We start from the raw sequence: 25,628 nt of genomic DNA on the forward strand, positions 1-25,628 counted from the left end.
GAAATGTTTCGCTCTTGCACTGTGACGATTCGATCGGCGATAACTTAGTGAAAGAATATTCATTCTGAACAAAGGCTATTGAGCTTTAAAATTTGAGGTTCAGCTAACGTGTTTTTCGGCAATATCTGCAATGAAATTTACTTTAACCGAAAAACGGTTTTTTTCCTACTCTTGCGTTCAAGTTACTGAGCTGTTCTCTGACTTATGTATTATGTGGAAAGATTTTCAAGGACAGCATAGCCTTTATTACCGGAAATTGACTATTTCGGATTGAATAAAAGCTACTCTAAGAGCCGACCTATGGAGAAATCATAGTTTCAATGCTCATTATGAAGTTTAATATTGATTTTTCTGATGATTCTTGAAAATCCCTTGAGTTTTTGACGAAGTGTTCTCTGTTGTCTTTTTCCCTTAGCTTTCTCCTGAAAAGCGCACATACGTTGGCTCTCTGTATCAGTGCAGTTTGTCAGATCGGTGCATCATAACGGAATATTTCCTTGAGATTTTTCGAGAGCGCTACTATTACCCACACCTTTTTTGGCCATGCCAAACTAGCTAGTGTCCTCTCAATGCAAATTGACCTTAAAAAAAGTTTTTGAATCGTAATGATGGAGAGTGAAATGGAGAATATGAAAAAATTGATCAAATTGGTGTAGTATTATTATTCTACGAGAAAGCAAAATCTAATCAAGACAAAACTGCAAGCAGTTGATGTCGAAGTCAATTTTGAAAATAAAGGGGGCTCTTTCTGTGAAAATACGTGAAATTTAAGGCAGGAATCCGTTGTAAAGTGATCAAGGTATGAACAGCAAAAGGCGAATCCCAAAATCTGACTTTGCCATGTTTCTTTTATAATAATATCGATAGAGATGTAAATTTACGAGGTCTGAAATCTCAGTTAAAATACGATGTTTTAATGAAGATATTTAGATGAATGAAATTGTCCCTTTTCACAAAGAGAATACAATTACGTCTGCAGTATCAAACAAAATCTAAATCCAACTGTGAGATTCTACATAAAAGTAAACAGTAGGTAGATGACATTGACATGAATTGACAGGTATGATGAAAGACATTATGAAATCGCACTGACCCACAAGAACTTCCGCAAGTTGTTTTCTAATAATTTTTCAGTATGCACGAAATTTAATAGAATTAATATTAACTTAAAACATCTTGTATGAACTGTTAAGTTTGACACTGGAATAGGCCCAATTATAAAACGAAAGAATAAAACATGACAAATCAAGTATCCTGTCCTTAATCTTTATTTTTGCTGTTTCAGATAAGACTTTTTACATTTTAGCTAATAATGTCAATTTTGGTCCACTGATGAACTCCTCCCTTGAAGATTTATCATCAATAATGGGCTAAGTACGGAATAGTTGTTTTCAAGTTATTCGCACCTTTATTTCTGAAAACTGCTGCGGAACATACCACTGATGCTGTCTTTAGGACATTACATGCTCAACTCAATCGTTGGTAGAACTTAATCTGCAATGCAGCAAATTGTCCTTGATGTATAGAGCGAAATGCCACATCTATCGAATTTTTCGATTCTTTAACACTTAGCCTGTTAATGATGATAAGTCCTCATTTTGTTTTCCCTACAGTAATTTATCATTGTTTCAAGAAGAAAATTTCGAAATTTTTTTCTGCATGTGTAGGTAACTGTTCATGAGAAAAGGTGACTCAGTAAGCAGAGGTGAATTGTTTAAGAAAGTGAGTTTTTTAAAGTTGGATAGAGCTTTCGATGAAAAACACGCTGTAGCACTCTGAAGAATAATATGGATGTGGTTTTTCTTCTTTTTTTATGTTGATAGAGAGAAGATAAGGAATTGGCCACTAGACAAGGTTTGAAATACAGCACATGATCAATTTCTTTTAAAATTTTCTGTAGAAAACGATTCATGCAACAGGAAGTTTCGAAATTTAATTTGTAAAATTAAGATTGATCACAAAGAACCTGAAACATACTCATGCTGTCATTTGTATTCATGCCATTTGACGAACCTTCGTCTCCTGCACAAAGGAATGCATCTTGTCTGCACTGTTTCAGCATTTATAGAACATTTTACTTTTTCATTGAAGCATAATCACGCAAATTTATTTGAAAATAATGTCTTTTTTCGGAAGTGTAAAGAAAAATCACTAAAAATTTCAGGTAAATTCATGCGACAATTCTTCTATTAAGAAAAAGTCAGGAATACTAAAACAATTAAGACTTGTACCTCCGTGCAGGAGGCGACGAAACGTTAGCTACTAAGTCATATCCTCTTCGATAGATGATTTCTAAACTTCCTGTTGCATGAATCATTCATGTCCTGCGTAAAATTTTAAAAGTGAAAACATGCAATTTATTCCTTCAGCTCATACCTTGTCTGGTGCCTCATAGCGTTCTAATGTGACAATTTCAAGAAGTGAGCTTGGCATATTCAATTTTAAATAGCTTTTTCTTAAAATGATGTTTTTTGAATTTCAAACTTCAAAACATCATAATTAAAATTTGGCTATTTTGTCTTACTTCTAGGTACTATTATTTGATTGTGTGTACCAATATATCTGCAAAAAATTTCCTCAAGCATATCTTAATTTTGAGTTTCGGAACTTTGCTGCGTTATTGTGTTCACCTGATTTCTATCTCACATAACTACATGATTCTTTCAGCTTTTAAAGCTCTGCACTTTTGCTAAACTAGACAATCCTGACCAACCTGTATCTGTGCTTCTGTTTTTAAATCAGGGACGAATATGGCAACGTGATTATCGGGATAGAACATTCCTCCAACCGGATGCAATCTATAATCCTGAGCTTTTACCCCCACCAAGTTACCCTGATAACGCTGTGAATGCAGTAACAACCCGGTTTGTTAAAACAGCCACCAACAAAATGCGCTGTCCAGTGTTCTGTATGGCATGGACCCCAGAGGGTCGGAGATTGGTGACTGGAACTTCCAGTGGTGAATTTACCCTTTGGAATGGCTTAACGTTTAATTTTGAAACTATATTGCAGGTAAGTTAACGCTAGAATTTTTTTCAGAACTTGACTCGATATGTATTTGATGAGAGCGGTAGGTATGAGAGTAAAATACAGTAGGCTCTACCGTGAAGTTAAAAGACCATCCAGGCAGTTACTTGCTAGACTGCACAGGAATGTATTGCATCGTCTTGCACAGACAATGCAACAGTTCTTCTTGTCTTATATTTTAGCATAATCAATTTTAGCCTTCATCTGCAGTAAGCAAAAATGACTAATGTCTTCAAAAGTATTTCAAAATTAATTGAGTGCCCTGGGCTGACTGGTAAGGCCCTCTCATGGGGCCTGGGTAACTGAAAAGAACCCTCCTGTTGTGCACCTCAAAATTAGGTCGTGTCCCCTAACTGGTAACTGTGACCAAAACTCTATTTGGGTCATGCGCATAGGCTGTATATTAAGCTAACGACAGGTTGTAATGGCAGATGTTACAGAGCAGGGCATTTTTCGGAGCACGACCTTGCTCCCATGGAGTTGGGCTTTGTTGTTTCAATCTCCCTTTGATGAGTAGCGCTGGCAGTAGGAAGCACCATGAGTAAACTACATTTTAATCACGATTCAGCTGATAATAGGAGTTGGCTAAGAGCCTACTACCAGATGGGCATGCTCCTCCTGAACTGTGTTGCCTCAAAGGGCCTCACAGGATTTTGGAGTGGCATCTGCAAAGTAGGATCGGGAAAGATAGATGAACCAGTCGATTTTACTCAAATTGAAATTATTTTTAGCAAAACATACCGATACATTTATGTTTGGCATAGCATATTGACGGCGAACTTGGAAAACATGAGCTTTTATTGTGATATTTCCAAAAGGCATTAGGAGAGAATTGAAGGTACATACAGTTAGACAAGTGATTACTGTAGACAAAAGGTGAGCCGTATTCAGACGACTTTCAGCTGTTAAAACCATCAAAAATTCACCATCATCAATCATATCACTACATACTTTTATATTTGATCATAAACTAATTGATGTGTTTCCAACTCCAGGCACATGATAGTCCAGTTCGAACAATGGTTTGGTCAAATAATGACTCTTGGATGGTCACTGCTGATCATGCTGGATATATTAAATATTGGCAGTCAAATATGAATAACATCAAAATGTTTCCTGCACACAAAGAGGCCATTCGTGGTATCAGGTAATAGACATTTTTTTCGTTTATACTTATTCATTGAACATCATTTTCAAAATGAAACACTGTATCATTGCACTTTCCGGTTTTTTTGTCAATATGCATTGTGTTCTGATAATATTGGAAAAATAAAATTCGAGTTGTCCCTATTTTCGACAACTCTGCAGTAGTGTCGTTTTGTAGACCATAATGGATTAACTGTCCTTTAGACCTTTCCCCAAACGTGGCATCAGGGGAACCAGGCGTTACAAGGCGTCATTATGTGACCCCCCCCCCCCTTAAAAAAAACACTAACATGAAGCCTCTTTTCTAAAATTTTGTAGCGTCTGTGCTGAATTTCTACATCAATATTCGGAAATTTTAATGATCCAAAGTCACAATTTGAACTTCAGAATTTATTGACTATGGAAATGTAAAAATACTATGATTATATAAAAGCTCATTCGAATTATAGATAACAGTATTTAAATAGTAAGCGCTTTGGTTAAAGCACATAAAAAAAGGCAACATTTTGTTGATCTTCCTTGATGCCCAAGTCGGCAACTTGAAAAATATTACCCATTAGTTACCATCACCCGTACTCTTACAATTTTTGTGCGCCATTACAATTTTGACCGAAATTTTTCTTCATGGTTGTATAATTTTTAGCTTCTCTTTTGTTTGAACAGTTTTAGTCCAACAGATGACAAATTTGCATCTTGTTCTGATGATGGTACAATACGAATATGGGATTTCTATCAGTGTCATGAGGAAAGAATACTCAGAGGTGTGTATCCCAGTTTTTATTTAGCCTTGACAGGTTCTTGCACCCAATCAGAATTGTGTTGTAATTTGAAAGGAAATGAAATTGAGCCAAGTGCTTCGAATACTAGTCAACATTAAGCGTCTCTTGGAATATTTTCATGTTTATTTTATGACGGAATCTTACATTTACATGGAAATCTATGTAAAAATTGCAATGGAATACTTGAGTCTGCCAAAAATTGTGTTTTATCAGGAATTAAAGTAATTTTACCAATCTCAACTCCCCCCTCTTCCCCCAAGAGAGAATATAAAAGAAATGAAGGAAATTTGTGTAAGTCTAAACTGAAAGATTTTATGTGAATCAATACTTAATTGCTATTGTGAAGTACGTACATCCTTAAATTATCCAAGAAATGTTGCTTCACAGGTCATGGTGCAGATGTGAAATGTATAGATTGGCATCCTCAAAAAGGTTTAATCATCTCAGGTAGTAAAGATAATCAACAGCCAATCAAACTGTGGGACCCCAAAACTGGGCAAGCATTAGCAACTTTGTAAGTTATTTTATTTATTTTTAATTCATCATCTTAAAAGGTTTCATTAGAGAATGGATCGGTATTTAATTCATTTTCTCAAAGTATAGAGCCAATCAAGCCTCTAAGAATTTTTACAGATTTTTTCAAACCCTAAATGGCAAAGATATCCCATTTTGGAAATTGCCGAAAATGAAAATTTTTGTCATGCTCTAGAGAAAATGGTGTTAATTGATCGGCTGAACTCACAATCAGTCTGTAGTCTTCCTCCGTCAACTCGACTTTTGGCTATTAGTTTTTTCGCCCCTTAGAAATGATTTTTTCAACTTTTTCAACAATGAACTTTTTTAATTTTTTACAAAGTTTTATACGTGCAAAACTATTCCACAATCCTAAAAGACGACTTGCCACATCTTCAATGCTTCTACAGTCCAGTGTAGAGGTGCAAACTGGAAAAAGAAAATGAAGTCCCTATATTATCAGTAGCTTCTTTTCTCTTGTTTTAACTCTCCAAGAAAACCCATCATGGCAATTATTCAGGCGTAATGCACAAAAGTGAATGCTTTCAGTAACCTGAACAAATGTGAATGGATGGTTGAAATGGAAACAAAGGTTTTCTTGTGGCAAATTTGATGTTGTCTCAAGGTTTTTTTGCAGTGAAAGTTGATTATGTGGGTCAATAATTGTAGATCAAAAGAGAAACACTTAAGGAAATTTTCAGGGTTCACTTCATCATGTTTTTGAGAAACGTCATAGTATGGCAGATTTTTCTCAAATGAGCTCTCTAAGGTCTTCTTTGAAAGTTGATGGTGTATTCTAAAGCCTTTTGCAAAGCTTATTCCGATCAACGAAAATTTTTGTGAAGCAAACATGAGTCTCAGTTTTTTTGGGAGGCCCTATGTAAATTGAAATTTTAGACGGCTGTCTTTATTTTCGTTGATTTCAGACATGCACATAAAAATACTGTCATGGACATCAAATGGAATAAAAATGGTAATTGGCTAATCACAGCCTCTCGCGATCATCTGCTGAAACTATTTGATCTCAGAAACCTATCTACGGAGGTACAAACATTCCGTGGTCACAAGAAGGAATCTAGCTGCGTTTCATGGCACCCCTACCATGAAGGGTTATTTTGTAGTGGTGGTTCTGATGGGGCCATTTTATTTTGGCATGTTGGGTAAGTTTTAATATTTCCCTTGTGATTTGTATTCTTATTCCTCAAATGAACAACACATTAATGGCTACCCTAGAGAGCCATGTATTTTGATTACAGTTTTTCAAAATTTTAATGCTCTTTTTATTGTTTCAAGGGAAAATTCAAGGATTTCATTGGCAAAGTCAGGGAATTTTGCGAGTTGCGCATTAGCCGAGCGTTTTGAGAAAAGGCTAGCAATATCCGATTGCCTTTTTCCATAATTTGAATCTCTGAAAGGAAAAGTTTGACAAAAGTTTAGTAAAAATCAGAGTAATGAAAAGGGAAAAATCCATGCGGAAGTTTTGTTTGAAAGTTTCGTAAAGCCAGAGGAAGTCAGAGAATTCAGAAATTTTCGAGTCTGAGAAAAGCGAGAGCCGGGGACTGTCAGGAATTTAGAAAATTAAGACATTTTGGAAACTCTGACCATGCAATTGTTAAATAACTGAGTTTTGCTACTAAACAAGAGGTTGCAAAGACCTTGAGCTGTGCTCACCAATTTTTGCGTGGTACATAGTGTCTTGAACAATTATTGAATTTTCATGATTTTATGTACTCTGAAAGCATTAGCAGTCGACCCTAATGATGGTGCAAAGTCGCCAAATAACATTGGTATTTTCGCAGTAAAATATAAGTTCTTCCACTCAAAAACACCAAATTTTTTTTCTAGCACTCAGTTACCATTCCATCAGTCCTTACCAATTAGGTTCTACTACCTCTAGCATCCTTAGAATGTTTTATAATTACAATTTTGAGTCAATGAAGAATGCTTCCTTTAATTCTAGGATGGAAGAATGTCTATTGGAATGTACGTTGCTCTTCCAACTCTTGCAACTCTTCATGGTATCTGAACCTATCTTTATTTATTCATAATCCATTTTTTTCTGCATGTGTTTGCAGAGCTGACAAAGAAGTAGGTGCTATAGAACAAGCACATGACAGTATAGTTTGGACCTTAGCCTGGCATCCTCTAGGTCACATTCTCTGCTCCGGTTCCAACGATCACACAAGTAAATTTTGGACAAGGAATCGACCAGGGGACCAAATGAAGGATAAATACAACCTCAATACTCTACCTCAAGCTCTAGCTGGATTAGAAGATAATGAAATAGGTAAATAAAAGGAAAATACGCAATTTTTTAAAAAAAAAAATTTCCAAGTTGGATAGGTTTTGTTAATCATTTTATTTTTTAGATCTTAGGAGCCTTTATCAGACTGTTTGGTCTATACATGTCACTGTAGAAAAGATAAATACCTGAATTTACTGAGGAATACTAGTCCCTATAGAGGCCTTTTGCAGAAACTTGAAATTAGGGCTACTTGAGTTTGACGGTTCCGAATAACCGTTACTTGGGCTGGTTGTGGAGGGGCTAAAGAGGGCATTGTATTCTCAGTGAATTATTTCTGGGGTATTTGAAGGAGAAGGGAGAGAGATAGAGAGAGGGGTAAGGAGAGAGACAGAGAATAAAAAACTGTTGGTGTTGAATGTTAATGCATCGAAAAGAAGGGCATAAATCACTTATTACTGTTAGGGGGCGTATTTTAGATGCATTCAACTATTTTTCAGTTTATGTAAAATTTATTTCCAATTTACCTTTAATATCAAGCAAAGAATTTGATTGACACTCCTGTCCAGATGGTTCTATCTTTGATTCATTGTAATGAGAAAATTAAAGCCTGCAATAAGTTCAAGAGATAGGTTTATACATACGTGAAAGCTGCTTTCACAGTGTTCACTGGGGCTGTATGGCAGCTAATCCTTCAGGGAGTTAGCACTCAGTTTTTTCTTTTAAAACCCTCTGTCGCCAGCTTTTCATTGGGCGCCCTCTTCAATAGGTTTATCAGCATAGAAAAAAACATTAAAAATGTGGCCTAAATACAGCAAGCAACAGGATGGTAGAATATGGCTTTACATGATTACTGAGTGGGGAAGTCTAAGCCAATATTAAAATTAAAAGAAAGAATTGAAATTAGGATGTACCAATTTATACTTTCGCAACTCATCAGGAAACTATGACTTTCTAATCTTTTCCAGATGATGTGTCCGCTATTCCGGGTATGGGACCTGAAGATAAAGTGGCTGCATCTCCACCGCCAGCTCCGCTTAACCCAGATACAATTCCTGGATTGGATGTGGATCCAGCAGAGGAATTGAAGCTCAAGGCTCCAATTAAAAAAGTATGTCTGGCTTGTTTCCAACAGCATTTCATTTTTTGCGTTTTTATATTCAAATTGTCCTCAACAGCGAGTGATGAGAGATGAAATTGAACACCTGTAGGTATGGAAGTATTAGACGCTCGACTGTGAGTTTGCGCTTTTTTCAAAAAGTGTTTGCAACAGCACCAGATTCAAGTTTACCTCTTGCCAGCTATCTGGTCTTGGTCTGGTCTCTTAACTTTACCATTATATTTTCACTATTGACTGCTGTCTTATCTGGCTCAAAATTTCAAAGCTCTTGCAGTCTTGAAAATAACTTTTTTTTGGAAAAAATTCTGTTCTGTCGATGATGAATAACCAAATAATGCGTTTAACGGATCTTGTAAACATGTTTGCATGTATTTTAACCTCTTAAAAAAAGTACACCTTTAAGCACTAAATGTGACATTTTAGCATCTCATTTTTAAACATCTGTTGCAGAATTTAATTAGTACATCTTTTGTTGGTTTTCTTACAGTAACCCTTGAGAGAATTTGACATTACTCAAATTTTAAATTTCATGTAACTGAAATGATTTTAACTTGATTAAAATCATGAACTGTCAATCATTAAATTGTCTATTAATGAACCATGTAAACATGTTTGCATGTATTTTAACCCCTTAAAAAAATACATCATGAAAGTATTTTGACCCCACAATCAATTATTTTGTTGACCCCCTCCATCTCCCCTCCTTTCACAGTGCTATGGTATCTGACAGACCTGGCTTTGTTCCGTCTGTCAAGTACTTCAAACTAAAATCAAATTTTGATAATTATTCATAATGGTAATGTATGCACTGGCATACTAAGTGTCAGTAAGATTGGATGGTAAAGCTGTGAAGTTAGCAAAAAAATACACAAAATACCACAATGGGCAAAATTTGGACTTCTATCTCACATAATTTTTATAAATGCCGTTTGGTTTTTTCTATCAGGTTCCTTATTCTAAGCCAATTCCAAAACAATTCCAAGCACAGTGGAACGTTGTGCGCGGTATTGAAGACAATACAGAGGAAGGGCAAGATGAAAATGCTGAAATTAACCCGGAGGAAACACCTGGATGTCTACCCATTTCTGAAATCAAGCCCGATGCTATTGTGATTTATGGAAGACTGCTCCCTGTTAAACGTAAGTCTTTTATTTTGAGCTCTCTTTCTGTTCATCAATTACAAGACTGGAAATGGAAGACTGCTTGATTGAGAAGTCTGCCAAAACCGTTGTTGTGCGCAATTTGATTCACATAGACTATGGTTTTTTTGTATGCAGTGCTAAATTAAGAATGTCGACATCTGGGTTAGGAGTTAATTGGAGTAATTTTTGTCACGCAAATTTTGTTCTCTATGAAATTTTGAAGAGGAAATGTAGATCATAATGCTTAAATTTGTACCTTGTCCGATCCATTTGGTTACAGATGCTCTTTGATCATTTCTCTGTCAGTTTCACTCTTTTATTTTTACCAATTTATCAAAAACTGCTGCATTGTCTATATTATCCATTTATCAAATTACTAGTACATTCACATATGAATGCTTAAACTTTTTACCCTATGCTCAACAATCTTCAGAAGTCATTGAAACCGTTTAGTTACAACCACTGAAGAGATAAGTGTTGTTAGGTAAAAGCGTTTCAACAAAGTGTTGTTGTTTCAGTTCTCTGTCTAAACGGGACGTGCACTGAACAGCAATCAGTTTGGGGGTAAAAGTGTTTTATTTATGTAGCTGAAAGTGCAAAGTGTGTTCTTTTTGTTTTAAATTTTAATTTTGTGCTATGTTTCAATAGCTGGATCGGCGTTACAACAGGCCATTCGAGAAGGAAAGGATGCAATTATGCAACTTGCTCACTCTGGTGCTATCCCTCAATTAATAGATGTTCTCCCAATAGATGAGGAGACAAACTTTGATCTTTTTGCTGTTGATGATGAAGATGAGGTAATTGAATGATCTAAATTCGTCAAAAACCTTTGTAACCTGCAGTGCTTTCTACAAAAAAACACGTTCAGCTTCACTCGTATAATTTTTGATACTGTTTACACAAGTGACCAAAGCGAAAATTATTGATTTCCAGATTTTTATTAATTAGTCTGCATGCTGTAAAAAAGGACCAAAGGTTTTGCTCTGAAAGCAAACCATTGTTAAGGTAGCAACTCTTCACAACTGAACGAACGAGACGATACATGTTCCAATTACTCAGATCTACTTTTTTGAAGACATCAAAAATCATGTTTTACTTTAAGCATGCCTTTATCTCTCATTCTTTTAGACCATATAAGAAATGCAAGTGATGAGGACGGAGGTCTTCATAAAAGTGTGTCATCCCAGCTTTTAGCTGTATTTACTCATTTCAAATTTACCGTTCATATTTACTATTGTTTACCAAGTAATAGCTAAGAATAACATCGCCATTAGCCCCCACAATATGCAAATAGGTACTTTTCACAATTGTTCACTACCTATTCCTTGTACTATATTTTAAGTGCAATTAAGGTTTATCCAGCTTTCCTTTTAAAATAGTTTGTACAGCTCATGTCTTTATTATTCCATAATTTAAAATTCAAGTATTTTCTTCCTCTTCTTCTTTTGACTGAAAGCGTGAGCCATAATCATCCAGTCATTGCTTTATCAGGCATGGATAAAAGATTTTAAATTGATAAATCTGATGAAGGTTAATTAATTTAAAAGTTGATAAAAAGTTTGTGTTTGTCATAATGGACAGATGTCAAAAATTGACAAAATAAAACCCCTTCGCTTCATCCTCTGGGGATGAGAGCCTATCGTCTGTGCCTATCGCCTCAAGTAAAATCCAAGTGTGAAAAATTGTTATTTGACACATGTACTCAAATATTTTTCAGGATTATTATGATGACAATGAAGACTGGAGGAATTGGAAGGATGATTGGAATGAAGAAGAACCAATGGATGAAGACTATAGAATGCACAATGAAGGTAAGTCTGCCCCAGCATCAAAGCTGCTACATGAGTTTTCCTTATTCTCTGCTTCTTTCAAAATATTGGAATAAATGACAGTGGGCGTAAAGCACCTCTCACATTACAGATAGGAAAGTTGATGGTAAATCATAGCTTTTGGTGCATAAGTTCATCATTATTTATTTATTTATTTCAATTTCAACGGGACAAGTCCCAATTACATAACACTTAAATAAATACAAAGGCAACAAAACATACAACAAAACGGGCAAAGAGAGTGTGACTAATAAATAACTAAAACTCGTTCTTTCACCAAAGACTTAAAATTTGAAATACTTAGGCCATAAAATTGGATCCATTCCGTACAGCTATTTGCAAAATCTGAAATTCTAGGAATAACAGATCTATGCTTCCAGATGACAATATGTGAGGGGATGTGGGGGGTCTTAAGGACAAAAGTGTTTTTTATACATGCACATCATTAGCGTTATTAGCATTTGTTTCTTTTGCTGTTCTGTACTTACTCAATGATTTAAGTAGTATTTTAAAACTTACAAGGCTCCATTTTGCTTGCAGATTACCCAGATGAAGAAATGCATATGCAAGGTCCTTATCCTCCCATGCAAGGCCCTCCAATGCAAGGACCTTTCCCTCCAAGACCTCCTATGTTTGATGGAAATGGGCCTGGCCCTCACGGCCCAGGTGGTCCTGGTCCCCATGGTCCAGGTGGTCCTGGTCCCCATGGTCCAGGTGGTCCTGGCCATCACGGTCCTGGTGGTCCTGGTCCTCACGGTCCAGGTGGTCCTGGTCCCCACGGTTCAGGTGGTCCTGGTCCCCACGGTCAAGGTGGTCCCGGTCCCCACGGTCCAGGTGGTCCTGGTCCCCACGGCCCAGGTGGTCCAGGTCCCCACGGTCAAGGTGGTCCCGGTCCTCATGGTCCAGGAGGTCCTGGCCCTCATGGTCCAGGTGGTCCTGGCCCTCATGGTCCAGGTGGTCCTGGCCCTCATGGTCCTGGTGGTCCTGGTCTACATGGTCCAGGTGGTCCTGGCCCCCGTCCTGGTTTTGGGCCGCCTCGAATGATGGGCCCAAGGCCAATGGGGCCTCCTGGCCAGCAGTTCCAGGATATGTCACATGGTCAACCAAGATTCCCCCCTCCTCACTTCAATCAAGGAGATGGGGAAGGAGAATATATGGATGGCCATGGGCCAGGTGGGCCTGGTCCTCATGGTCCAGGTGGTCCAGGGCCTCGTGGTCCAGGTGGTCCTGGTCCTCAAGGCCAAGGTGGTCCAGGGCCTCGTGGACCAGGTGGTCCTGGTCCTCATGGTCAAGGTGGTCCTGGTCCTCGTGGTCCAGGTGGTCCTGGTCCTCATGGTCAAGGTGGTCCTGGACCTCATGGTCAGGGTGGTCCTGGTCCTCGTGGTCCAGGTTTTGGGCCGCCTCGGATGATGGGCTCACGACCAATGGGACCCTCTGGTCCTCCGTTCCAGGACAGATCACATGGTCAGCCAAGATTTCCTCCACCTCACTTTAATCAAGAAGATGGGGGAGAAGAATACACGGAAAACAATGAAGAGGAATATGATGAAAATTACGACAATAATTATGATGCAAACCAATTTAATGATGGTTACCATGGCAATGATGACCGGTCCAACTTTAGACCCAATGGTGAAGGTTGGGATGAAAACTATTGGGATGAAAACCAAGAAGAAATGGAAGACGACAGCTATAACAACTATGATGAAGGCATGAATCGAGGGATGCCTCGGGGCCGAAGCAGAGGGCGGCCTCCGTTCAGGGGTCGTGGGCGTGGTCGAGGTCGAGGCAGGGGTAGAGGTAGGGGTGGCAAGCCTGATTGGTTCGATGACAGTAATAGCAATTACGATAATAATGTAAATAACAGTAGTAACTTTAGTAGGGGTGGTGGTCATTCACGAGATGATGATGAATCAAGATTCAAAGGCCACAAGAGGTTTGAAGAGGCCGAAGAGAGGCCCCGAGGTCGAGGGCGAGGTAGGGGTGGACCCAAAAGAGCCAGGACTCGAGGTAGGGGTTGGTGAACATGGATGTCAGAAATTTTAATGGTCACCTCAATAACTCCTTCATTCATTGATGATTGTATTACAATAGTATTTCTCCACTTTTTGTGCCTCTGAACAATTTGTTTTATGGCTTTTAGCTGTGCCATTTGTTTGGGTTAATTGCTGCTTTACACATTCAACAATTTTGAGGTTTCTTAAAACTGGATGTTACTAAGCTTGACCTTCAAGAGCAGCATCAAGGCTACACTTCCCTTATGCAACTTTTTTTGATCCAGTAGAGCAAAACCTCACTGCCACCATAAAAATGTATTAATTTTTATAATGAAGTAGATTTTTCTGAGCTCTACTCCCTTTTTTTACTCTTTTCGTGGATCCTTGTGTGCAAAGGATGATTTCCTAGTCCACCACCCCACATTTGTAACCACCCAATTTCTGTGTGCTCAAGCTTCATGAAAGCCTAATGTTTTTTACCTTTACGTACATTTAGCCGTGTAGTGCTCTCAGCATTTCTTTTATTGTATCTTTTCTGTAAATTTTGCTCGAAAGTCTTTGGTTATTTTTATTAGTCTCTCATCATGAGATGGAGTTGAAGAAAATAATGATGACATTGAGTAATGTATCTCCTTCCGAATAATTTCCCAATATTCAAAATTTTCTGTCAAGGCTCAGTAAATTTAGCCAAAATAAAAGCTCAGAGGAATTTTTAAAATAAAAATACCTCTGTCGTTATATATTTCGAATTTTATTTTTGTATTATCCAAAGTATTTATCTCAGTAAAAAAAAAAAGGTGGCTGTGAAGGTTGAAATTGGTTCATACTGGTCTTATGCCGCCGGTCATCGACCCTGCATTATGGAACAACTTTATGACTGTGATGTCAGGTTAAATCAGTCAATCAGCTAACTCAACCGGTCATCATGCCTTATACAGTCAACAAAGACGCTGTGGTGTCCATAATAATCGGTGTTATTGTCAACCTGAAAAAATTCAAATGTTTTTCAAGGATCCCTGTTTTTTTGCCTCTCTGTAACTGTTCATAATTCAAGTTTGGAGTTAGAAGTAAATCTGAAACATCTCAAACTTTTAATCAAAGAATAATGATATGTTCCACCTCATCTGTATCTCCACTATCTTTATCTTCGAAACCTATTTTTTTTCTGTATTAAGTATGCAGGTCTTTTTTTCCTCTAGTCTGCTAATTTGTATTGCATGAAAGCAAGTATGTTGTTGAGTTCAGACCATTGATTGCTTATCAAAACTATTCTTGAAATCATGATTGTCTCTTGTAATTTGCACTTCTACTTCATAGTTCATGAAGTAATTTACGGGGGTTTTAGTTTTTTGAAGAAACTTCATTTAATTCTTTTGGCCTCTACTTACTTAATTTTTTTCTCCAATACCTGTCACTTTTAAAATGATTCAGAGACAGTTTCTAAGTTTTTTGGGCATTCCGTTGAATTTTAGATTTATTTGTGCAGCCTGCTTCAGTAGATTCTCTCATGATATTGGATTGTTAAAATACGTATGCCTGTCACTTTTTTGAAGGAGATAAAAGAAAAATTTAATCTGTGTGGTTTTTGAGCCCTTACAGCATCTCTTTTTTTTTCTCTGCTGATGAAAAAAAAATAGGAAGTAATTTTAAGGATAGGAATCGCTAAACGTTATTTTTTGAGTTTTCAGGTATGGAGATCCTACTCGAAGTATAAACTTCAAATACCTCTAGAGAAGAGGGCAATAAGGACGAAACAAATGTTTTTCTATGTTTGAGACTGATTTGAGTTCTACCATATGAACCTAATTTTTAACCATGAAGGTGTAACAAGCACTTTCTACCTACTTTTAAAATGCTGCAATTGAGGCATACACCTAATTGTCTCTGAAGTTCAGCTCTCGAAATGTTGCAATGTAAGGCTTATTGAATTTCTTAAGAATGATTTTCTTAAAGGATCTCTAAGATGTGCAAGTGTGAGGCGACATTATAATCAAATCAAAGAGACAGGAGACAGCCCAGGGAAGACATCAAGAGAGTAAATTCCACACAGCATTACCTTTTGATTCGTCATACCTATTGGTTGTGTCCATTTTTGCAAAAGAGTTCTATCCATAGAATAAATCCTTTGTAAATAGCCTCCATTTGCAAAGATGAACCCAACTGTCCATTATGCACTTATATTATCCTCAAATTGTGTGGTCGCTCAGTGAAATCAACTCTATGCACTGTTTGAATACAAAAAATAGAAAGCATTTATGAAGTTTCAGATTTTAGATTACAGTCAATAATTTTGTGGTGGATTGATCAATTTCTTTGATTCTGTTTGTTTGTATGTAATGATTTGTAACTTCAAGTCACAACATAAGATAGTACCTAATTATGGCCAGATACCTTTTATTCACTCAAAATCCGTCAATGACCATGCTTATATTGCAATTTCACAGTTAAGAGTTAGGCACTTTGAACCATTCGTTAGAAACAGACTCTTTTTATGTAAGAATTCAATTTGCAACAAATCTTTTCGAAAACTGATCTCTTTGACATAGGTGGTTTCAAATGCAGCAAGTCGATTTTAAAATGAGGTATTTGTGAAGAATTGAAGGAATAAATTAATTTTCAGTTTCTGTCATAAAACCGATTACTTTTCCCTTTTTTCTTGTTTCTTTCAGAATGCATTTTATTTTAAGAAGTTTTGTCAGAGTTGTGCATTTTGTAGGCCATAGCTAGCCAAGAATAGGTTTTAGACTTTTACCTATACCTAAAGAAGATCAAAATCTTCTACAATGGTTTCGATCCAAACTTCTATGAGGATACATGATGAGAACTTGAAGGAATAATTCAAAATCCTTTATTGTGAATCCAGATCTCTCTTTAAGAATTTTCTGATTGTGTGATAAAAAATTTAAACCCTACCTCAATGATGAATTGATTTTTTTTGACACAGAAGTGTACCCACTCTTTATGACGAAAAAGAGTACCATCAATCTGTATCTATTGTGTATGTATGTAAAGTTCAATCGCAAAATTTTATAAAATAAAAAAATTTTGTTTCAATAGTCATGACTTCAATTTCGAAACCTGCGAAAACCTGCTTCCACAGCATACTTGAGGATGATAAGTAGTTTTAGCTTACTTGAAGATGGTGAAAATCGTTTGGAGGAATTGATAAAAGGAAATTGAAATCATTTTGTTGAGCCATATCTTGCAGTTCTTTGAGGCAGGGCCGGATTAAGGGGGTGGCCACATGGGCCGCGGCCCATGGCGGCAAATCTAGGGGCGGCAAATTTTGCAATTTTTTTCAATGTAAATATAAAAAAAATTCGGATTTAGAAAAAAAAATTACAAACGAGAAAAGGCTACAAAATCTCTCATTTCCTGAGAGTATAGTAATTTCTAATTTTGTCGTCTTTCAGTGATACAAGAGACAGCACCTTTAATTAGTCGAGTTAAGAGAGAAACCAAACACACAATTTGACCTGGAACCGCGCGACTTGGGGAGAAACGATGACGAGGACTTGAGATGAAAAGGAGAAGCCCTCGGCGCGGCAATCGGCATGTAACACATATTAGCGCCTACAAGATTGCACGAATACTTCACGCATTGCATCAAACACAGTGCGGTTATTGTGGTCACAGAAACGGATAGCGCCTACAAGACTGCGTGAATACTTCACGCATTGCGCCCAACACGGTGCGGTCGGCGCGGCGGCGGAAGTTAAAATCATTAAACCAAACTTTTTGCTTGTTCTTTCATAATTTTTTCGTTCATTTCTTATGAATTGAAGGCCTTGTCCATTAGAGATAGGTTTACGAAACTTGACTTTCGCGCAAAGTTCCGTGACCTTTTGCTAGTATAGTGTTGACAGGGTTTTCCCAAAAAATGTGTTCAACACGAGTAAACGCGTCTTATGCACCCCTCTCCGCTGGCACGTTCACTTGATGGTTTTTATTGATGTTTCAAAATGAATGAGAAGGGGGCGGCAAGTAGGAAAATCCGGCCCTGCTCAGAGGGAAATTTTCACTTTAATTTGTTTTAAAGTGGGTGGGACTGATAGCCCAGGTGTTCAGTATTTCTTAAACTGCCATGTATTCTCAACTGATAGCATGGAGAAACAAAAATAAATTGAGAGAATCTGCATGACGATTCAGAATCTTGAGTAACATTTAACGAGCACAATTGGACTACATTTTGCAATGGGGAACTATAAATTCTAGCCCGGTTTAAAAGCAACGTAGGTACGTGCCATTAGCTTCCCTATGCACATAGGTGTTTTTCCAGAAGAGCTAGAATTTATAGCTCTAAATTGCAAAATGCAGTCCAATCGATATGCACATCTCTTGCTTTGCTGTCGTCGGGTATTAAGTAGCATTTTCTAGAGAAAAAGTTCTATTCAAGTTTCAATTTCTAGAAATTATTTGTCGCCGTAAAATTGAAATTCATAAATTAGGTATGTTCAGGCGGTCAGGGGGCCTCGCCCCCTAGTTTCCCTAAGAGGCTTCCGGTCAGCGATTCGATCCAATCGTACCTGGCGCCTTGGATGGCTAATGAGCTAATGTTGGTTGTCCGGACAAGGATAATCAAAGCGCCTTCAATTTTTGATCATACAACACGGTCAACCACTGAGCACGAATAGTTGTATCGCAGCAGGCGCTTTGTGCATATTGACGGATTTGTTCACGTGTGCTATTTTACCTCCAACATCGAGGGAATTTTCACGATATTGAAGCTCACTCGGTATCATATTTGCGAGCAACATCCGCTTAATAAAATGTTAACTGACAACTGATTATTTTTTTTTTTTTTTTTTTTTTTTTATGAATCGGATTCTGCGGCATTCATAGCGGTTATTCTAGCCGATCCAGATCATGATGGAAATTTTGAAAAAAGCACGAGAGCTTCATTAGGAACAAATATAGTTTTTAGACATTTTAACCTAGAAGTATTTATTCCAAATAGAAACAAAAAACATTACCCTTCTATCCTCCTAGTGCGAGAAACACGGGGCTTCAATTAAGATAGCGAGGGCTAACGAAAAATACTGCCTAACTGGCAATAATTTTGGCAAACATGAGTTCGCCAAATTTTACAGTATACATATAATATGCAAGCTGATGGCTTTAGTTTTTTTTCCAATTTTGTAGGGGAGCGCTTCAATGACGCAGTAATGTATGAAAAAATTGCAAGTCAACCTTAAAATTTCAAAAATGGCGAAATTTCTCTCCGTTCGCCAAAATCGTCAGTTTGCACTTTTGCAGGTAGGCGATATTGTTCGTTAGCCATCGATAGGCTTAACAGAACGGATGAATGAAAGCTTAAAGTTCCGGTTACACAATCAAATTGAGCCATCAAACTGAAGCTCTGATAGGTGGAAAAAGACCTGAGGTGAAGATGCGACCAATGAGAGGCCCAATATGATGGTTCAATTTGATCGTGTAACCAGGCCTTAATTTACATAGCAACGCGGTTGCGAGCAAGTTAGCGACATGGAGGTTGTCATGTTGGAAAGTTAAAAAAAAAATTAAGGAAAATTTAAAAAGTCCCGCCGCCATGGTTTTAAACTGATCCTCACTTTCTTAGAGAATTTGAGAGCTGAGATACGGACACACGTGGTAGATTATAACCTTTTCGTATGTTTTCTCCGTCTCTTGATAGTGCACGTAGCTCATCCATCAAAATTTTTAAAATATGATAAAAAGTAAAAGTTTCCATTAACCATTGAGATAATGTTTTAATGTGCGCATATTAAGAGTCATTTGTCACTTTTGTTTTTGATTTTTCAGCGCCTTTTATAATTTTCTGTAATCGTTTCTCCCACCAAATATTCAAGCAACTGGGTACTTGAAGAAACCATTAACAAGGTACGCATTTTATGCATATGGATGGAATTTAATTGAGTAACTTTCTGCATGAAGAATTGCCTTCAATTGAAATAGGCACCCGAAATTATATTATTGTTAGTCCGAATTGCCAAGTTAGCTAAAAAATTTACAGTATTAGGGTATAAGAATCAATTAAATGCATGGTGAATAACCTGCAAATGTGCCACGCCGTGTAGCAGGCGTCACTGCAAATGTTTTTTTTTTTTATTTTTTTCCCCGTATTTTATAAACTTTTTCTCTGATTGCGGATGGAAGCAGGTCATAGCCTCGTTCGTATTTGCAACCTGGTTTTTTGGCTGTTAAAATGAATTGACTCAGAAAAAGATTTTCAGATGTAACGTCATTTACTCACGAAGAGCATGCCCCACTGTTTATTGGTTTTTTTTTATGATACAACTATTCGGTCTCAGCGGCCAAGCTAGGAAGTATCTTTTCACATTTAAGGCGTTTTTTATGCGTACACGCGCTTCATCAAAGAGTTAACTGAAGTCACTACACCACTCGCTATACAGCGCTGTTACACTGTTTATTGATTTTTTAAATGATGCACGCCAGGAAGTATCTCTTCACATTGAAGTCGTATTTTATGCGTCTAGACGCTTCATCAAAGAATCACCGGGTATTAAAATGAAGTAACTCTGCGTCTGAGGCCAAGCGCCGTTTCCGAATATGCTAACAAGAGGCGCCATCTCTTATAAAGAAACGAGACATCTTTATAATTGAAAATATGACACAACCATTAAATTGCCCAAAAAATGATAAAAAAAATAAAGTCCAATTTTCCCGAGAAGTCCCCCCCCCCCCCGCCACGTGGGTGGTATTCTATGCCCCCTAAACCCCTCCTTTAGGGAAGGAGATGAGTAACTTGAAAATAAGGGAGAACTCTTATAATTCTCTCTCGTCACACATTTTTCATGGCCGAATTGTGAAGTAGGAGAAATGACTTACTTTTATAGCCTGGCGTTAAAGTCTCCAAAAAGGTGTACAGTGTACCTACACACGCTGGAGCGGGTGGCATAGGCTGTGGTTACACCTTTGTAGTGGGCACAGTGGCGTAGACAAAAGGTATAGTCAAGGAGGTCTGGACCTCCCCCCCTTTAGCCTCGTTAATTGTACCTTTTCTTTTACTTTTGGAGGGCAGACATAAAATATTATCGGAGACGTGCACAAAATAATGTAAATTTATCGTCACGTTTTTGAATGGGACTCCCCCCCTCCCCTTTAAAAAAGAATTTCTAGCTACGCTACCGAGTGGAAAAAGGGGCCATAGTCCATGTGAAAAATTTATTTTTGGAATGCTTCTTTTCAAGCTCAGTGGGCAAACTGAAATTTGAGCTACGGAAAAGAAACTTGGAATATATCTTTATGTACAAAATAGTGCGTTGCGAGCTGCCTAGTCCGTAATTTCATGACAATAGAGGGTGTAAATTTGCAATTTTGAGCACTAACAATGAAAGTTTAAGAATGTTTAAAGTTTTTCTCTTTGCTAAGTTTTCTCGAATTTTAAACTTTGAACCTTCATCGAGCAGGATTAGTTCAACCCTGTTTTGGCGTTCCTTGTGCGAAAATGTTTGTAGGACACGCTTTTGCGGTCTTGAGTGAATAACTCAATTTAAAATATGGCCCTTTTTCTGCAATTGGTCACATACTGGTTATCGACAGTTTCAGGTTTCCAATGCATAGGGGCCCGTAACACAGAAAAAGCGACAGGGGTGCCAACAATCATCGTATCTAACCTCTGGAGGACTCTAGAAACTCTCTTCCTTGAAAGTTGTTAGCGCAAAACAAGAGATGCCACTTTGAAAACGAGACGATTTCGTGAGTCCAGGGGAAGAAATGCTGACGGGGGTCTCGCATCATGCATCAAAATCGGATTCAGAAGCTGCTGTTCAAGGAGTACTCCGAGCTCGCCGAGATGGTCCTAGTGGAGAGTCCCTTCGCAGAGACCGATGAAAATGGCAATGGGATAAGACAAGTTTATCTGGGTACGTACCGTGTAATGAAATCCATGAAGTGAAGTTGTCCAAAAGGCAATTTTTTTTTGATTTCCAGAACTATCTCCTTCTCTCGTAAAGCAACCGTAAGGAAACTTTGATTAGGATTATCAAAGTTTCCAAGGCATCAAGGCGTCATTTAAGGCATCAGAAAGGGCAGCGGAATTAAAATGGAGTTGGGCAGGGCATGTGGCCAGGATGAAGGAGACCAGGTGGGACAGTAGATTAACAGTGTGGAAACCGGACGGGAAAAGGAACAAGGGCAGACAGCCGGTAAGATGGAGCGATGAACTGGTGACCCACGCAGGAAAAGACTGGTGGAGCCTAGGGAAGGATCGGGAACGTTTGCACACGTGCAATTGCGAAGATGTCAACAATTTAAACAAACCTCTAGAACAACAATTTTCTCTCTAACCTCCCGCAAGGGAGAGGCCAGGCCTCTAAGGGGTGTAGTTGGCTTTTCTAATTCTAATTCTAATCTGTTGTTTTAATTGTTGGCTTTATGATTGAAACCGTCCATGGAAAAGAGACTTTACATTCACGGCGACAGAATTTTCACCAGAAAAATTGGATTGAGTTTTTGAATAAGAACTCTCTCTAATGACCCTGAGAATGCCTAAGAACAAGTCTCAAGCGGTTCAGTGCTTTCTTGTAAAAGTCGAGGTAGAGGAGGGCAGGAATTTGTATTGCAACGCGTCAATTTTGTGCCCTGAATGCAAGATAAGAAAATTTTAAATAAATTCTCCTTGAAACAGCGTTTTATGCCCTGGAAACTTCAAACAGCTGCACTTCCTGATTTGCTTAACATTTTTGGGCATTTTTTGTCTCAAAATGTTCGCAGAACACCCAGCTTGAATACATGCTCAATTTTAAGTTTTTGTCAATCAAGATTCTTCTTCACATAAACTCAGCCACATTTTTTCATATATTTACTCTTTTACATTCATATGCTAATTCATTCTCATTGATTATCACCAGGTGTGACCCCTACACAGCTGATCATTGCGGGGGACCAATTAAAACCATCGACGGAGGCCGCAGTTGCGTTTCCAAGAAACATGAGCCCTGATCCAGAAATAGAAAATTTCGAGTTATTATCTGTGTGTGCTATAGAGTCTGCAAATTTAACTATTTTCAAGAGGAAACGGAGGAGAACGATAAAGGCACAACTTTGTAACGAGCAGACGCGGTATTTTGAATTAGGAGGATTCGAGAATAGAGCGGTAAGTTTATCTAACAGAATGCTCAGTGGCGAGGCGTGAATGATCGATTATCGATATTTCCCCATTTGACGCAATAGTAAAGAATCTATTATTGAGGCGTTCGTTTCGAACATCCTGTTCATCAGTGGCGTGGCGTGAATGATCGATTATCGTTGTTACGATTATCGCAACTTTCGTTACCCTGAAAATAAAAACTGATCATCTATACAAGTTTCATATTCACTCTCAATACAGGGTGATCCAAAAGTCCCTTCCACCCCCTCTAACTTTTTACCTAATTGAGATAAAAATTTGAAACTTGGGGATATTCCTAGGTCAAAGGGAGCTACTTTTTGGCACCCCTAAAATTTTCAGGGGGGCCCCCCTTGGGGGGGCAACGGCCCCCAACTTTGAATTTTCAAATGGGAAGACCCCCTTTGTGATAGCTCGTTCGAAAGAGCATAAAAAAAGAAAACTTTTCGCGCAAACCCGAAGTCAATATCTCAAACCGTTTCAAAATGGCGGCCGGTTAAAGTTCAAAATGGCCGAAATTTCATACCGGTTATTTTTCGATGGATTTGCGCGAAAATCGGTATGGAGGGGTATTTTGACACGAGAAAAACGAATTTGACGTTAGATTTTCAAAAAAACCGAAATTTCCAAAATGGCCGCCGGTTAAAGTTTAAAATGGCCGAAAATTGTCACCTTGGGTTTTTCCTGATGGATTTGCCTAAAACTTGGAATTTGAGAGTAATTTGGCATAAGATAAACACATTTGAACTTAGATTTATGAAAAATAAATTTTTGGTCATTTTGAACTTTAACCGGCGGCCATTTTGAAAATTTTGTTTTTTTTGATAATCTAACGTCAAATTCGTTTTTCTCGTGTCAAAATACCCCTACATACCGATTTTCGCGCAAATCCATCGAAAAATAACCGGTGTGAAATTTCGGCCATTTTGAACTTTAACCGGCCGCCATTTTGAAACGGTTTGAGATATTGACTTCGGGTTTGCGCGAAAAGTTTTCTTTTTTTATGCTCTTTCGAACGAGCTATCACAAAGGGGGTCTTCCCATTTGAAAATTCAAAGTTGGGGGCCGTTGCCCCCCCAAGGGGGGCCCCCCTGAAAATTTTAGGGGGGCCGAAAAGTAGCTCCCTTTGACCTAGGAATATCCCCCAAGTTTCAAATCTTTATCTCAATTAGGTAAAAAGTTAGAGGGGGTGGAAGGGACTTTTGGATCACCCCTGTATAAGCTATGAGTTCAAGACGAAAATTACCTTTGTAAATTTGATTTTTTTCATTATTTCAGTAGATATTTTTCAAAGAATGTACGTTGCACAATCCTAGAAACATTGGAATGCTCTTGGTTCTTTTTTGCAGTATGCAATCCAATCAGCACTGGAAATTCTGAAACACCGCAACCGGGAGAGGCCCTTTCTGCACCCAACGCCTTAATTTAGGAAAAGATCACTCCCTAGCCCCATATTAACCCCACCACTTCCGTTTTACTCCTCCATTTGAACAATCCCAGTCCTTTTTCAGGGTGTCTAGTATTTTTTAATTTTAAAAAATCATGATTTTTTCTGATATTTTATACAAAATTCCTGATTTTTTCATTTTGAAAATTCCTGATATTTTCCTGATTTTCCTCGACTCCTGGCACTGTAGGCAAAAAGCAGTAAGACTTTCTCCGCTGAGGAGATTCGCGAAAGAAAAATTCCTGATAAAACGTCCGATTTTTCCGATTTTCCTGATTTTTTCCTGATCGGCCAAAATTCCTGATATTTTCCGGTTTTTCCTGATGCTAGACACCCTGTTCTTTTTTAATTCTTTTTTTCATTAATGGAATTTACCGAAACTTGGGTTGCAGGTAATGTGGAATCTGTGGTGCGAAAGGCTGAAATTTCTGAATGCCGGCGATATTACAGCCAGCCCGTCTTCAGCTTCATCGTTGCTCTTGCCTTTAGTCAAGAGCATTACGAGTCTCTCCAGCTGGCGGAAGAGAACCGATCACGCGCGAGGCGACAAACTCAACTACTACTCGATTGTGCCGACAGAGTTAGGAAAAATTGCCTGCAATTACAGTTTTATTTAACCCAACCTCACTTCGTTTTTTTCTCCTCTGAACCTTTAGGTAGACATCATGCGAGAGAGAAAAAGACTGCAGTAAGTGATTCACATTGAAAATGAAAGAGGGAGAACAATCCATTGGCGGATCCAGCAAATCGGCAACATTTCCCCCCCCCCCCCTTAAACCTATGGAAATAAATCGATTCTTGTAGGTGTCAGGTGCTCCGAAAATAATCGATTATTCAACATAGGTTTAAATGGAGGGAAGTCGGTGTTGCCAAATTTCTGGATCCGCCTCTGAAACAATCACTTTTAAAGTGTAGCACGACGGGACAAGCCATTGGAGGAGATCGGACATCGAATCTTTGACTAAAAATGAAAATTTTGATTTTCATACCGTCAAATCATAAACTTGATGGGGCGTTCCTTAAAGATAATTTTTCGAGAAGACCAATGGAAACTTTTTCACGATTCTGTATTCCCTTTTAACGTAGATACAAGCTTCCAAAAAAGGCGATTATCGAAAGTTGCCAACACTTTTTCTTCTCAATTTAAATGTGTGTAAAACAATCGATTCTTGGCGAGGCAGCTTGCCTCATATAAATCAATATTTTGAATGGATTTAAATATAGGAAAAACAGTGTTGCCAACTTGCAATATTGCCACTGGTTTCCAAATTTTTACA

General features: G+C 38.0%; 2 protein-coding genes across 2 annotated transcripts; both read left to right on the top strand.

Moving 5' to 3' along the window:
* Window positions 1-2,742: 2,742 nt before the first annotated feature.
* On the top strand, window positions 2,743-16,851 carry Wdr33 (WD repeat domain 33; the record flags this gene model as incomplete). Its single annotated transcript, XM_072301938.1, is given in 11 exon segments — window positions 2,743-3,012; window positions 4,023-4,174; window positions 4,837-4,934; window positions 5,340-5,466; window positions 6,392-6,625; window positions 7,541-7,752; window positions 8,676-8,818; window positions 9,774-9,966; window positions 10,618-10,766; window positions 11,687-11,780; window positions 12,339-16,851. Coding segments are annotated over 11 exon segments (3,156 nt in total), but the record flags the coding sequence as incomplete, so codon positions are not given.
* A 2,472-nt stretch (window positions 16,852-19,323) lies between these two features.
* Window positions 19,324-24,973, top strand: LOC109038817 (uncharacterized). Its single transcript, XM_072306555.1, has 4 exons — window positions 19,324-19,654; window positions 21,338-21,660; window positions 22,648-22,892; window positions 24,744-24,973. Exons 2-4 carry the CDS (start codon window positions 21,534-21,536, stop codon window positions 24,966-24,968), a joined length of 597 nt encoding a protein of 198 aa, XP_072162656.1. The 5' UTR covers window positions 19,324-19,654; window positions 21,338-21,533; the 3' UTR covers window positions 24,969-24,973.
* Window positions 24,974-25,628: the final 655 nt, after the last annotated feature.

Source organism: Bemisia tabaci, chromosome 1 (assembly GCF_918797505.1).
Source record: "Bemisia tabaci chromosome 1, PGI_BMITA_v3".
NCBI lineage: Eukaryota > Metazoa > Arthropoda > Insecta > Hemiptera > Aleyrodidae > Bemisia > Bemisia tabaci.

Excerpts from the sequence above, each read along its gene's own strand:
- LOC109038817 (XM_072306555.1), top strand. The coding sequence starts at position 21,534 with ATGCATCAAAATCGGATTCAGAAGCTGCTGTTCAAGGAGTACTCCGAG. Across the intron at positions 21,661-22,647 it reads GATAAGACAAGTTTATCTGG|GTGTGACCCCTACACAGCTG; the intron begins GTACGTACCGTG and ends GATTATCACCAG. Across the intron at positions 22,893-24,743 it reads GAGGATTCGAGAATAGAGCG|GTAATGTGGAATCTGTGGTG; the intron begins GTAAGTTTATCT and ends CTTGGGTTGCAG.